The following is a 14,957-nucleotide window of genomic DNA, read 5'->3' on the forward strand; positions in this document are numbered from 1 at the left end:
TATAAATAGACATGCACTCATAATTGCGCGGGATGAATGAGTGACGAATTTCCGGCCCAGGGTGGTCCAATTAAAAATCATTCCTTCCTCCCTCACCCCTTGCCCTGCAAGTGTATACTTGTCAGACGTCATGATACGTCATCAGAAGTGTCCACTTAATTTGAGGGCTGAGAGAATAGGGTGTGTCTTTTAAGTGTTTGGAACGCAACCCGTGACCGGCCTCACACTCCAGTACAGTAGGTGGCGTTGTATGCACCTAAAACTTGGATGCGATCCGCCAACCAAATCCCAAAGAAGAAGAAGAAAACGGAAGACTACAAGGAAGTATATTTACAGTCGCGATAACAACAAATTGCAATGCAATGTAGCGTACTGCTATTATAGTTTATTTTCAGGTGAACATTAAAAACAGGATTGTCATTTGGCAGGCATATTTGATAAAGGCTTCAGCTCAACTCATGGAAGCAGTCGTTTTGTTGGCCATTGTTGTGGGGCTAGCTATCTTTTCTGAAGACGCAGGTAGGCTAATACCGATACGCCCATGCAAGAGGGTAACGTTACACTGTTCCTCATTGTCCGTGCATAAAAAGGATTACGTGGGTATCAGAGTCCTATTGTAGCAGCTGATCTCGTGATGAGTTGATTTATTGGATTATCCCAAAATGCAATCCACTAGGCTATAATATCTCTGAGTTGATTGTATGATATTTGACTAATCAGCCAATGATTCATCTATAACATAATAACGAGCTGCTTATTTTGATATGATAATGCAATTTCAAATGTTAGAGATATTGCGAATATTTCATATAACATAGGCCTTATTCTTTTTCATGAGGCAGTTTTGAATATGTGCTTTAGGCTATGCCACACCACAGGAGGCTGCTGAGAGGAGAACGGCTCATAATAATGACCGGGAACAGAGCGAATGGAATGGCATCAAACACATGGAAACCATGTGTTTTCTATTTGATATTATTCCACTCCAGCCATTACCACGAGCCCGTCCTCCCCAGTTAAGGTGTCATCAACCTCCCATGAATAGGGCTATTGATTAGGATAGTCAAGGCCTTTTCCTAGCACAGGTATTATATAGACATAGCTTAAAGAAGCATGATACTTTATTTAACCTCCAACCCATATTGCAGTTGTATGGCATTGGGATTTCAATTTTCTAACGACCACTGGTTTCCTCAATGATGAACAGTGCTTTCGGAAAGTATTCAGACCCCTTGACTTTTTCCACATTTTGTTAAGTTAAAGCCTTATTCTAAAATGGATTCAATATTTATATTTTCTCAGCAATCTACACACAATACCCCATAATGACAAAACAAAAACAGGTTTTTAGACATTTTTGCAAATTTATTACAAATTAAAAACAGGAATACCTTATTTAAATAAGTATTCAGACCCTTTGCTATGCGACTCGAAATTGAGCTCAGGTGCATCCTGTTTCAATTGATGATCCTTGAGATGTTTCTACAACTTGATTGGAGTCCACCTGTGGTAAATTCAATTGATTGGACATGATTTGGAAAGGCACCTAAAGACTCTCAGACCATAAGAAACATGGTCTCTGGTCTGATGAAACCAAGACGTGTGGAGTAAACCTGGCACCATCCCTACGGTAAAGCATGGTGATGGCAGCATCATGCTGTGGGGATGTTTTTCAGCGGCAGGGACTGGGAGACCAGTCAGGATTGAGGCAAAGATGAACCGAGCAAAGTACAGAAAGCTCTTTGATGAAAACCTGCTCCAGAGGGCTCAGAACCTCAGACTGGGGCGAAGGTTCACCTTCCAACAGGACAATGACCCTAAGTACACAGCTAAGACAACGCAGGAGTGGCTTCGGGACAAGTCTCTGAATGTCCTTGAGTGGCTCGGACTTGTACCCGATCTAACATCTCTGGAGAGACCTGAAAATAGCTGTGCAGCAACGCTCCCCTTCCAACCTGACAGAGCTTGAGGATCTGCAGAGAAGAATGAGAGAAACTCCCCAAATATAGGTGTACCAAGCTTTTAGCGTCATACCCAAGAATACTCAAGGCTGTAATCGCTGTCAGAGCTGCTTCAACAAAGTACTGAGTACAGGATCTGAATACTTATGTAAATGTGATATTTATATTGTTAAAAAAATATATATATTTTTTTTTAAGTGCAAACATTTCTAAAAAACAGTTTTTGCTTTGTCATTATGGGGTATTGTGTGTAAACTGAGGGGGGGGGGGTGATTTAATCAATTTCAGAATAAGGCTGTAATGTAACAAAGTGGAAAAAGTAAAGGGGTCTGAATACTTTCCAAAGGCACTATATCTGGACACTGATAGCCTACCTGCCGGAGGAATGAGATTTGAATCAAATGAAATTAGCTTTGAATCAACTGCTTTCAATGTAAAGAAATGAGTTGGAGCTCAGCTGCATAGCCTAATTCAAAAATAGATGTAGCTTCTGACTGGTTAATCATGTCCCTTCCGTTTCCTCTTCTCTTCCCTCTAGGATCATGTCATCCAAGGAGGGGGGGAAAGGCGAAACTGCTGAATCCGGGGCTATGGCAACACAGAGTTCAATGGCTGTCAATAATGGCAGGGACAACAACCAGAAGAACCATCATGATGAAGTAGGGAGGTTGCACGCGGAACCAAGCAACGAAACAGGCAGTACAGCAGACACCAGCACAGCAGCCAAGAACTTGGCTTTGCTCAAAGCCCACTCCCTGGATGTGAATTTTGAGGTTGGCGAGGAGTATGACGTCATAGAGACCATCGGCACAGGGGCCTATGGCGTCGTGTCCTCCGCCAGGAGGCGGGACAATGGTGAGAGGCTGCTTTGAAGTTTTGGGTTGTGACTGAAAACAATACTAATTGTCATACTTGCTTGCTCCATCCTTGTTATATCAAATCCTCGCAAACTCGTTGTAGGAGCAGGTCCAATCGAGGGAGGACCTTGGATCCTCTCCTTCCATTGGCTTCTGGGTGCTTGGGCTTAGGGGCCTGGGCCCTCCACTTTTCTTATAGGCCTACCTTAAAATATTGCCAGCCCAATTTAAAAATAAATGTTTCTTGATTGAAATTATCCATCCAAAATAATCAATTAAGGGAACATTTCAAAATGTTTGTACTTCATAACCTCCAGCACCACACCAACATATGTGAAAACAGCATGTTTCTAGTAGGGCTGGGAATTGCCAGAAAGCTCATGATATGGCCTCCCGGGTGGCGCAGTGGTCTAGGGCACTGCATCGCAGCGCTAGCTGCGCCACCAGAGTCTCTGGGTTCGCGCCCAGGCTCTGTCGCAGCCGGCCGCGACCGGGAGGTCCGTGGGGCGACGCACAATTGGCCTAGCGTCGTCTGGGTTAGGGAGGGTTTGGCCGGTAGGGATATCCTTGTCTCATCGCGCTCCAGCGACTCCTGTGGCGGGCCGGGCGCAGTGCGCGTTAACCAAGGGGGCCGGGTGCACGGTGTTTCCTCCGACACATTGGTGCGGCTGGCTTCCGGGTTGGAGGCGCGCTGTGTTAAGAAGCAGTGCGGCTTGGTTGGGTTGTGCTTCGGAGGACGCATGGCTTTCGACCTTCGTCTCTCCCGAGCCCGTACGGGAGTTGTAGCGATGAGACAAAATAGTAATTACTAGCGATTGGATACCACAAAAATTGGGGAGAAAAGGGGGTAAAATAAAAAAATAAAAATAAAAAAGAAAGCTCATGATACGATATTACCATGATACTTATGGATATTATCACTATGCATTTGTGTTGTGATTCGATGTTCCAAACGTAACATACAATGACCATATGTCTGCTGCAGAGGAACAAGAGAGAGCCATAAGATGAGTTTTGATCGGTCATGGAAATAAAATTGATGAATACAAATTGGCTCCCTCTTAAAAATAAGTAGAACAAGCTGTGAAGGAAAAATAGTGTCGTTTTGGTGCAGGTACAGCAAACTAGCTAAAAAATAATATTGCGACATTGTCAAAACGATACGATATATGTAACTGTATTGATTCTCCATACCAATAATGGCTCCCGAGTGGCGCAGCGGTCTAAGACACTGCATCTCAGTGCTTGAGGCGTCACTACAGACACCCTGGTTCGATTCCAGGCTGTATCACAACCGGCCGTGATTGGGAGTCCCACCGGGTGGCGCACAATTGGTCCAGCGTCGTCCGGGTTTGGCCGGGGTAGGCTGTCATTGTAAATAAGAATTTGTTCTTAACTGACTTGCCTTGTTAAATAAAGGTAAAATATATATATATATCAAGTGTTTGTGGATGATGTCATCTGAAACACTTATCTTCCACTATCATTTTTACTATAAAACATAGAAACGTGCCACTTTCACATATGATGAAGTTTAAAAATGTAAATGTCCCTTTAAGGGCCTGTGTACGATAAGTCTAACAATTAACTATAAATCGATGGCAAACATAGTTGAGTGTTTAATGTTATACACCTGTCAATCAACTAACTGATCACCGCATTTAACACATTCTACTGCTCGCTGTATAATGTGTTTACAGACCATTCAGTGCCATCATGGTGAGTTTATTGTCATAGTGGCAAATGCAAATAATACTAAAATGTACATGTAATGAAGCATACTATAGAAACGTGTATTTAAATGTGCCGGCTAAACAGTGTTGTTGTAACATCAGCATGTCAAAGTTAATCATTGCATGCCAAGTGATTTTCATTTTTCGAATGGTTGTGAAGTCATTTGGATCTTATTGTTCACTGTGCTTATCCCTCTGCCTGTCCTGTGCGTTTGCAATTAGTTCGTGCAACAATGTATCAATTCAACATCACCAGCCAATGTGATCACACCATCGCCCGCTCTCTCTCTCCTCCCAAACTTTTCCCAGCAATTTATTTCATACATTGTCTTTGCATTATCCTACAGGGGATGTGTTTATTTAAGATATTTTGCAAAATCTTTATAAAATAGTATGTAGGCCTACTCCAGCGAATTTTCCTGTCATGAAAAAAATCAGATGACAGGTGTAGCATGCTGTCCTCTCCCCAGGCAGCACGCTGGGGACTGATTTATGTTTTTAATTAAGGACAAAAAAATTACCATTCCTACATCACAATGCAATGAATAATTGTGTTATTATTTACAAGGGAGTAGAGAACTTTGGTCGAGGCTTGAACCTAAACGGATAGTGAAAAGGCATTTGAATATCCACTCAAAAAGCCCAGTGTTTTCGAATGCATGTTTCCTTCTAAAATAACTGCATCTAGCCTTTGCCTGATTTGGCAACCATTTGGGGCAGTTAATGGTCTACGCTCGACAGTTTACAAAGTCCATAAAGGCACATTCAGGCCAGTCATAGGTTATATTTTGTCAGGATGTATCAGAATTAACAGATGCCAATATGGGCTTCTCTAGCCAATCAGACTCAAACATCCAGCGGCATAGCTAGTTGATGATTAATTGACAATACGGTAAAACAATTCAACCAACCTTAACTTGGCGATTTACTTCCTTGATTTGGAAGGCACCTGTGTCTTATAAACGCCTGTTTCAAGTTGCAGGTGGAACCCCAAAAAACTGAATATTCAGAAAAATATTAAATCCGCTTTTTGCACTAAATTCCCTTTCCATTTTAGCTGCTAGACATCTCGCATTTCCCAACATCTTTGCTGGAACTAGTCATTTTTAAGCGACATGGCCGCGGCCAATAGAAGTAGAGGAAAGAGCGCCACAGTGCAACCCAAACAACACTTCCGAGAGGCCATTTCTCCCTAGATACAAAAAGTGGACTTAATATATTTCTGAATATTTCCTGGTTATCGGAGTTCCACCTGCAACCGGAAACAGGTGTTTATAAGACACTGATTGGTAACCAGTTTATAATAGCAATAAGGCACCTCAGGTTTGTGGTACATGGCCAATATAATAGGGATAATCAACTCGGGGCTCTATGCGTTCTCTGGAAAATAATGCAGCTCCGTGGAAGGTTAGTTCCACTCCGCTAGCACGTCATGGAACACATTTCCCACGTCGTTCATTATTTTCAAGAGAACGCATAGCCCCTCGTTGATTATCCCGTACTCACACTAGAACCCTTTTAAGGAAGATGTCCATACAGGGATCTAACTAGAGTCACGGCTTCTCCTGATTCTGAGATGCGCTGCCTGTCTTGGGTCATCATTCTCCCGAGTGTGCGTCACTATTTGATGTGTTGGGGGGGGGTATTTTGTCTGTAATAAAGTCATTTTGTGGGGAAAAACTCATTCTGATTGGCTGTGCCTGACTACGCAGTGGGTGGACCTGGCTCCCAAGTAGGTGGGTCTATGCCCTCCCAGGCCCCCCCATGGCTGTGCCCCTGTCCAGTCATGTGAAATCCATAGATTAGGGCCTAATGAATTTATTTAAATTGACTGATTTCCTTCTCAGTAACAAAATCTTTGAAATTGTTGCATGTTGCGTTTTATTTTTGTTCAGTATATATTTTTTCATCTGGGTAACTTATCTACAGGTCAACAAGTGGCAATTAAGAAGATTCCCAATGCTTTTGAGGTGGTGCAAAACGCTAAGCGTACATTACGAGAGCTGAAGATTCTCAAGCATTTCAAACATGACAACATTATCGCCATCAAAGACATCCTCCAGCCTAGCCTCCCTCACTTCAAGTCTGTGTAAGTGACTCTTATTCTTCATTAGATATCTGGATGCTCCTTATTTGAAAGTACTTTTTTGTTGTTGTAGAGTTGAGAAAAAAAAATATAACTTACAAATGACTCGATACAACAAAGCGTTAATTTCTCCATCTTTTCTGTTTTGTCCTCGTCTCTCCTCCTTTTCCAGATATGTGGTTCTGGACCTGATGGAGAGTGATCTCCACCAGATCATCCACTCCCGGCAGCCGCTGACTCCAGAGCACACACGCTACTTCCTGTACCAGCTCCTCCGCGGTCTCAAGTACGTGCACTCGGCCAATGTCATCCACCGCGACCTCAAGCCCTCCAACCTGCTGGTCAACGAGAACTGCGAGCTGAAGATCGGTGACTTTGGCATGGCCCGGGGCCTTAGCTCACACCCCGAGGAGTCCCACTCCTTCATGACCGAGTACGTGGCCACACGCTGGTACCGCGCCCCTGAACTAATGCTCTCGCTGCACCACTACAGCCTGGCCATCGACCTGTGGTCTGTGGGCTGCATCTTTGCCGAGATGCTGGGCCGCAAGCAGCTGTTTCCCGGGAAGCACTATGTCCACCAGCTGCAGCTTATCCTGTCTGTGTTGGGCACACCACCAGAGGGTGTGATTGTGGCCATCGGGGCCGATCGGGTGCGCTCCTACGTGCGGAGCCTGCCGTCGCACGCAGCTGTGCCCTTGACCAAGTTGTACCCGCAGGCCGAGCCTGCTGCCCTGGACCTGCTGGCCACCATGCTGCGCTTCGATCCTCGCGAGCGGATTGATGTGAGCCAGGCACTGGAGCACCCCTACCTGTCCAAGTACCACGACCAGGACGATGAGCCCATCTGCGTGCCCGCCTTCGACTTTGAGTTCGACAAGGCGCCCATGAGCCGGGAGCAGATCAAAGAGGCCATCCTGGTGGAGATCCAGGACTTCCACCGGCGGAAGCAGAACAACCGGCAGAGGATCCAGTTCAGGCCCTTACAGAGGCAGGGTGGTGGTGACCAACGGTCTGCTCAAACCTCCACCGTCAACCTGACCAATAACTCATTGGCTTCCATGTCACGACCGACACAGGTATCACCGATGCAGCCGCAACCAGTGTCAAAGAGTCAAGCCAATCAGCATCATATAACAACAGGAGGGAACCAAACTTTCGCCAATCAGCTGCCGTCCTTTAGTAAACAGGCCCCACCCCTTTTAGAGGTGACCCCATCCCAACGTCTGACCCACACGTTGCCTCTCCTGACCCAGACAGAGAGTTGCCAGGACGTGGATATGCCCAGCGCCAACTCGGACAGCGGGCAGCCTGAGATCATAGACCTGATCACGCCAGTCTCTTCCCAGGTCACCTCACCGTCTGAAGCTCTGAGGGAAAGCTCGAAGGTGGAGGAGCTAGTACCCACCAGCCAGGGGGGACCTCTGACCCAAGTCACCCAGAGTCAGCCAATGTCTCAGGGCCAGGCTGCGTCTTCCGTGTCCTCCACTTTAGCGCACGACACCATGGCCCCTCTGCCCAACTCTGTGCCTTCTCTCATGCTCTCCCAGGCCCAAGCTCAGTCGCTTTCGCAGTCCCTCACTCAGTCCTTGTCCAAGGGGGCGAGGGGAACAGCGGGGGCAGGGGAAGGGACCAGGAAAGATGGAGCCATTTCGGAGGACACCAAAGCAGCGCTCAAGGAGGCCTTGCGGAAGTCGGCTCTCAGAAACAAAGCCAGAGGTAAATTGTACATGTCTACACTTTCAAGTCTCCTCCTCTTAAAAAGGGCTGACGAGCTTGTGTCTTACTGTGTTACTTTTAAAGGACTAGTTCAGTATGGGCATTTTAAACATGGAAACTGGTGAACATTGACTTTTATATTGTGTTTTGGTTAGAAACCACAGCAGTCTCTCCTTGTCCATTGACTACTTTCAATGTAAGAAAACAAATATATATATATATATATATATATATATATATATATATATATATATTGTCTGCACTACCCTTTAACAAGAATATTTCTGTGTTCTCTCTTCAGATGGAGGTCCTACAGCTCTGAGCATGGATACAGGTGGAGCAGGTCTGACATGCTCACTAACTTCCTCCCTCTCTCTTCCGGAGCTACGGCGGCCCGTCACAGCCCAGGAGCGCCAAAGAGAAAGGGAGGAGAAGAGGAGGAGGAGGCAGGAGCGAGCTAAGGAGCGGGAGAGGAAGATGAAAGAGAAGGAGAGAAGAGAAGGGGACTCATTGGGTGGGGTTCTCCTGAGCGACAACGACAAGAGCTTATTGGAACGCTGGAAGAGGATGATGGACAGCCGTGCAGACAAATCACAGACCCCCGATGTCGACGCAGCCAAAACTAAGGGCTGCAAAGTAAGTTCCCACCTCAGCGGGAAGTCGAGCGAAAAGACCCAGGCGGCAATGGCTGTAAACCACACCAAATCGGATAAGGATGCAGGGGAGATTCAGACTCACAAACAGACGGTACCCCAAATAGAGCCCAATCTGTCAGGCATGTTCCAGCCACTAAATACCCAGGGCTCACTGCCTTTCTCTCTGGGCCAGACAAAGGGAGAGGAGATGGGGCGTGTGGCTGTGAGTGGAGGGATGGACATGGTGGATGGAGCCTCCTGTGGCTTAGCTAAAAACAACACGCTAAAACCAACGCAGGGTGAGTACGAAGGGCCAAGGATCTTCAACTGTCTGGGGAATTGGGCTGGGCAGCAGGTAGGGGCCGGGACTTCCCAGCAACAGCAGCTACCCCTTAACAGATCACCCCAAGCCTGCCAGACAAGCTTCCCTCAGCCTCAGCCGCACCCCGTGGGGACTTTCTTGACGAAAGCCCCAGCACTACCATCGAGCGAAACCAATGGCAACATGAGAACAGGGGGTGGTCAGAACAACATCAACTCTCACCCTAACTCAGTCACTAGTGGTGCCGGGCCCATGGAGAAGGTGTGCTCGGCTCTGAGAGAGAAGCCCGGGTCCCACACGCAGAGCCCTCTCTGCGGGGCCTTAGGGGCCCTGTCCCTTCCTCAGCCCAGCTTAGGGTTCACAGACACCGGACAGCCGGGGCACGCTGTGGCCCCTGACATCCACACGGTCACACTGCAGCTCTCAAAGTCACAGGTGGGTCTGAGTGGAGGGTCTCTGACCTTCCTTTCTTCCTAATCTCACCCTCTCCTAGAACCCCCTCCCCCTGTTCTATATTTTCTTAGCAGTATTGTAGTTGTGTATTTTTCATATTTTTATTCTAGTCAGAATATTGGCCATATTTTGTCTGGTAATCCAAAATTTGTTTGGGGGGGGGGGGGTTATAAAAGTAGATTAACTAAACCACTAACTTAGAAAAGCTAGAGGGCGGACTTGGGACAAAATAGTGATAGCAAAATACTGACAGTCAACTGGGTAGGACTTGGCATGGGTTAAAGGTATTAATAATACAAATAATATACCTTTTTAATGCCTTATGAGTTAAATTGTCAAACCCTATCAAAACCCCAAATTATAACTGTTTTTACCTCACTTTGTAAACGCTGTATAGCTAGAACACATAGAGAAAAAATAAGTTTCATTTTGATGTCATGGACCGTGAGTCCTTGCATCCATAGTGTCTATGGAGAAGAACAACATTGACTACCTCATAATCCAAATAGCTCTCCATGACGCTGCCACAGAAGTGATCAATGGCAAAGATAGGAGGTACTACCCTCTAGCTTTTCTAACTCTATGGTGTATTTTATCTGTATTTATTAAGGATCCCCATTATCAGCTATTCTTCCTGGGGTCCAACAACATTAAGACAGTTAAATACAGTTGAAAGTATTACATGACATTACATTTCATAACACTTTACCCAATGCATGTATTGTTTTCGCTCAGGCCACTACTCCCCTATCACATATTTAAAATACGATATCCATGTGTATGTGTGTGCAGAGTGTGTGTCTTATGTGTGCCTGTGTCTCTTCACAGTCCCTACTGTTCGATAAGGTATTGTTATGTTTTTAAAATCTGACTCTACTGCTTGCATCAGTTACCTGATGTGGAATAGAGTTCCATGTAGCCATGGCTCTATGTACAGTAGTACTGTGCGCCTCCCATAGTCAGCTCTTGACATGGGGATTGTGAAGAGACCTTTAGTGGCATGTCTTTTGGGGTGACCATGGGTGTCTGAGCTGTGTGCTGGTAGTTTAAACAGACAACTCGGTGCATTCAGCCTGTCAACACTTCTTACAAAAAGTGATGAAATTAATCTCTCCTCCACTTTGAGCCACAAAAGATTCCCATGTTGTTAGCTCTGTGTACATTTAAGGGGCCAGCCATGCTGCCCTGTTCTGAGCCAATTGCAATTTTCCGAGGTACCTCTTTGTGGCACATTACCACACAACTGAACAGTAGTCCAGGTGTGACCAAACTATCCTGTAGGACCTGCCTTGTTGATAGTGTTGTTAAAAAGGCAGAGCAGCACTTTATTATGGACAGACTTCTTAGCTACTCTTGTATCAACATGTTTTGATCATGACAGTTTACAATCCAGGGTTACTCCAAGCAGTTTAGTCACCTCAACTTGCTCAATTTCCACATTATTTATTACAAGATTTAGTTGCGGTTTAGGGTTTAGTGAATGATTTGTCCCAAATACAATGCTTTTAGTTTTAGAAATATTTAGGACTACCTATTCCTTGCCACCCACGCTGAAACTAGCTGCAGCTCTTAAGTGTTGCAGTGATTTCACTCGCTGTAGTAGCTGATGTGTATAGTGTTGAGTCATCCGCATACATAGACACACTGGCTTTACTCAAAGCCAGTGGCATGTCATTAGTAAAGATTGAAAAAAGTAAGGGGCCTAGACAGCTGCCCTGGGAAATTCTTGATTCTACCTGGATTTTGTTGGAGAGGCTTCCATTAAAGAACACCCTCTGTGTTCTATTAGACAAGTAACTCTTTATCCACATTATAGCAGGGGGTGTAAAGCCATAAAACAAGTTTTTCCATCAGCAGACTATGATGGATAATGTCAAAAGCCGCACTGAAGTCTAACAAAACAGCTCCCACAATCTTTTTATCATACATTGCTCTGAGCCAATTGTCAGTCATTTGCGTAAGTGCCGTGCTTGTTGAATGTCCTTCCCAATAAGTGTGCTGAAAGTCTTGTCAATTTGTTTACAGTAAAATAGCATTGTATCTGGTCAAAACACATTTTTCCAAAGGTTTACTAAAGGTTGGTAACAGGCTGATTGGTCAGCTATTTGAGCCAGTAAAGGGGGCTTTACTATTCTTGGGTAGCAGAATTACTTTTGCTTCCCTCCAGGCCTGAGGGCACACACTTTCAAGTAGGCTTAGATTGAAGATATGGCAAATAGGAGTGGCAATATTGTCAGCTATTATCCTCAGTAATTTTCTACCCAAGTTGTCAGACCCTGGTGGCTTGTCATTGTTGATAGACAATTTTTTCACTTTTTCCACACTCACTTTACGGAATTCAAAATTACGACGCTTGTCTTTCATAATTTGATCAGTTATACTTGGATGTTTAGTGTCAGCGTTTGTTGCTGGCATGTCATATCTAAGTTTGCTAATCTTGCAAATGGAATAAAAAAAATAAAAAAAGTTATTGGCAATATCAGTGAGCCATCTGATTCACTGAATGATGGAGCCTTTGCCTTTATGTCAAATTTCATTTAAGGTGCTCCAAAGATTTTTTACTATCATTCTTTGTAATTTTTTTGTTTCATAGTGTAGTTTCTTCTTTTTATTCAGTTTAGTCACATGATTTCTCAATTTACAGTACGTTTGCCAATCGGTTGTGCAGCCAGATTTATTTGCCATTCCTTTTGCCTCATCCCTTTCAACCATACAAGTTTTCAATTCCTCATCAATCCACAGGGATTTAAGTTTTTACAGTGCATGCTTATTAGTAACTGGAATAAGCAATTTCATAAGTGTCAAGTGTAGCATCTGGTTGCTCCTCATTACACACCACAGATCAACAAATATTCTTTACATCAACAACATAGATGTTGGTGATGCCAGGTTTTAACTTCTCGTTGCCACTCTCAGGTGGAAGATGTGCTGCCTCCGGTGTTCTCTGTCACGCCTAAGGGCAGTGGGGCAGGGTACGGAGTGGGCTTTGACCTGGATGACCTCTTCAACCAGTCTCTCACTGACCTCCAGCACGCAGACCTCAGAGACAGGTGAGTCAAGCTTTACACCTACACCATCATTCCTGGAACAGTGCTGCGAAAGACTGTGAAAATAAATGATCAGCCAGCATAGTACAGTTTCGGGTCGGCACTATAGTGTAAAAGGGTATAGATCTTACTGTGTATTTACAGGTACCCTAACAAGTCTAACACATTTGTGTATCAGTGCGCTATGAAAACATAATTCATTTGCTTATGTTAAACACAGTTTAAACAAGTATACCCCAGAAACTACTGTAGATGCAAATGTTATACCATACATACATTTGGAGTTGGCGTACTGTCAGTCAAAAACATAATTAGCACCAGCAGGGGAACGTTTATCAAACCCTCACTCTCTTTTCTCCTCCATCAGTTACAATGACTCAGGCCCCCTCTCAGCCTCCCTGCTCTCTGATTGGCTGGAGGTGCACCGCATGACTCCGGCTGACCTGGAATCGCTACAGCAGGAACTACAGCTAGGATCTCCCATGATCCTCTCTGACTCCATCCCCTCTGACACCTGACTCCCTCCTTCTGGAATAACAACCAAGACACTGGAGGTAGAAATAGCCCCTTACCAGACATCAGGTTGCATTGTCTGCATCCAAGTGCATTCCCCACACAGTGCACTACTGGGAGTAGGTAAATTGCCCCTAAATACTACACAAATAGCCTAGTCCCAGATATGGGACTGCTATACAGGGTATTTCATCCCCTAATGGTACCTTTAGTCCCTATGTAGTGCACTACATTTGACCGGGCCCATAGGGCTCTGGTCAACACTAGACCCTTGTGTCCCTACATTTAGAAGTTTCCTAGAAAGTAGGAGTCTGAGCCCTGGGTTATACGCTTTGTAATAGACACTCTAAGGATCATCTATTTATTTGTTTTTCTAGCATTTCCTCATGCAGTGTTCATGGTTCTTTTAATAAAGATCATTGGGTCATAACTTGTATAAATTGCTGCTGTTTTACAATGGGCCCTGAAGGAGAGAAGGTGGTTTGTTAACATAATTGTAGCCTATGCAGGTTATTACACCAGCAGGGGGGGAAATACATTGATGAAATCGCAATTAATACAATCGCAATGACTGGGTCATGTTCATTAGGGGACGCAACGGAAAAGACTTTGCAAAGATTATAACATTTTTTTTTTGCATTTGTTATAAATCCAGGGAATCCTACCGTTTCAGTCCGCTTTCTTCCGTTTGGTCTCTAATGAATACAACCCTGATCAGGAATGATTTATTAGGAACAGGCCAAAACTCATCGTCACTATTAAAGCAACCCTGTTGATTCCTCTCCGCTACCATTCGCTGTCAAAAAGTTGTCATTTTGTGTAATTGGAGAGTTGAGGGGCTTGTAAATTTGAGAGTTGACAATCGTTCACCACAGTGAATGGGTGTGAACGCATGAACAGAAAATGGAGATTAGCGTTGGCAGGTAATCATGTTTCAACAAGTTCAGTGCAATGTTAATCTGTTGATCATTATACATTTACACATTTATAAAACATAGGCTGCCACTCAAAAGAAGAAAATTAAAAACAAAGAAATACATAGTTTCAGTAATAATAAATTCCGTATAAGCAGGATAAGAAAAAGTGGGCCTCCGCCCCCAAAGACAACGCAATATCTATTGCACTCCACACTGCCCTCATCCACCTAGATAAGAGGAATACCTATGTGAGAATACTGTTCATTGATTACAGCTCAGCGTTCAACACCATTGTGCCCTCCCTCTAAACTGGATCTTGGACTTCCTGACAGTCCGACCTCAGGTGGTGTAGGTAGGCAACATCACCTCCGCCATGCTGACCCTCAACACAGGGGTGTGTGCGATTTGTCCCCTCCTGTACTCCCTGTTCACCCACGCACAACACCAAGTTTGGCGGTGACACGACAGTGGTAGGCCTGATTTACCAGCGACGATGAGACGGCCTACAGGGAGGTGGTCCGTGACTGGACAATGTGGGTTCGGAACAACAAGCTCTCTCAACGTCAGTAAGACCAAGGAGCTGATCGTGGACTACAGGAAACGGGGCGGCAAGCACGCCCCCATCCAGATCGACGGGGCAGCAGTGGAGCGGGTCGAAAGCTTGAAGTGTCCAAATCACCAAACTTAAAATGGCCCACATGCACAGTCGTGAAG

At 44.9% G+C, this 14,957-nt stretch overlaps 1 protein-coding gene across 1 annotated transcript; it reads left to right on the forward strand.

Annotated features, from left to right (window-relative positions):
- Positions 1-308: 308 nt before the first annotated feature.
- On the forward strand, positions 309-14,118 carry mapk7 (mitogen-activated protein kinase 7). Its single transcript, XM_039007219.1, has 7 exons — positions 309-519; positions 2,500-2,816; positions 6,481-6,640; positions 6,810-8,356; positions 8,658-9,748; positions 12,683-12,816; positions 13,181-14,118. Exons 2-7 carry the CDS (start codon positions 2,504-2,506, stop codon positions 13,329-13,331), a joined length of 3,396 nt encoding a protein of 1,131 aa, XP_038863147.1. The 5' UTR covers positions 309-519; positions 2,500-2,503; the 3' UTR covers positions 13,332-14,118.
- Positions 14,119-14,957: the final 839 nt, after the last annotated feature.

Source organism: Salvelinus namaycush, chromosome 13, assembly GCF_016432855.1.
Source record: "Salvelinus namaycush isolate Seneca chromosome 13, SaNama_1.0, whole genome shotgun sequence".
NCBI lineage: Eukaryota > Metazoa > Chordata > Actinopteri > Salmoniformes > Salmonidae > Salvelinus > Salvelinus namaycush.

Excerpts from the sequence above, each read along its gene's own strand:
- mapk7 (XM_039007219.1), top strand. The coding sequence starts at position 2,504 with ATGTCATCCAAGGAGGGGGGGAAAGGCGAAACTGCTGAATCCGGGGCT. Across the intron at positions 2,817-6,480 it reads CGCCAGGAGGCGGGACAATG|GTCAACAAGTGGCAATTAAG; the intron begins GTGAGAGGCTGC and ends ACTTATCTACAG. Across the intron at positions 12,817-13,180 it reads CACGCAGACCTCAGAGACAG|TTACAATGACTCAGGCCCCC; the intron begins GTGAGTCAAGCT and ends CTCCTCCATCAG.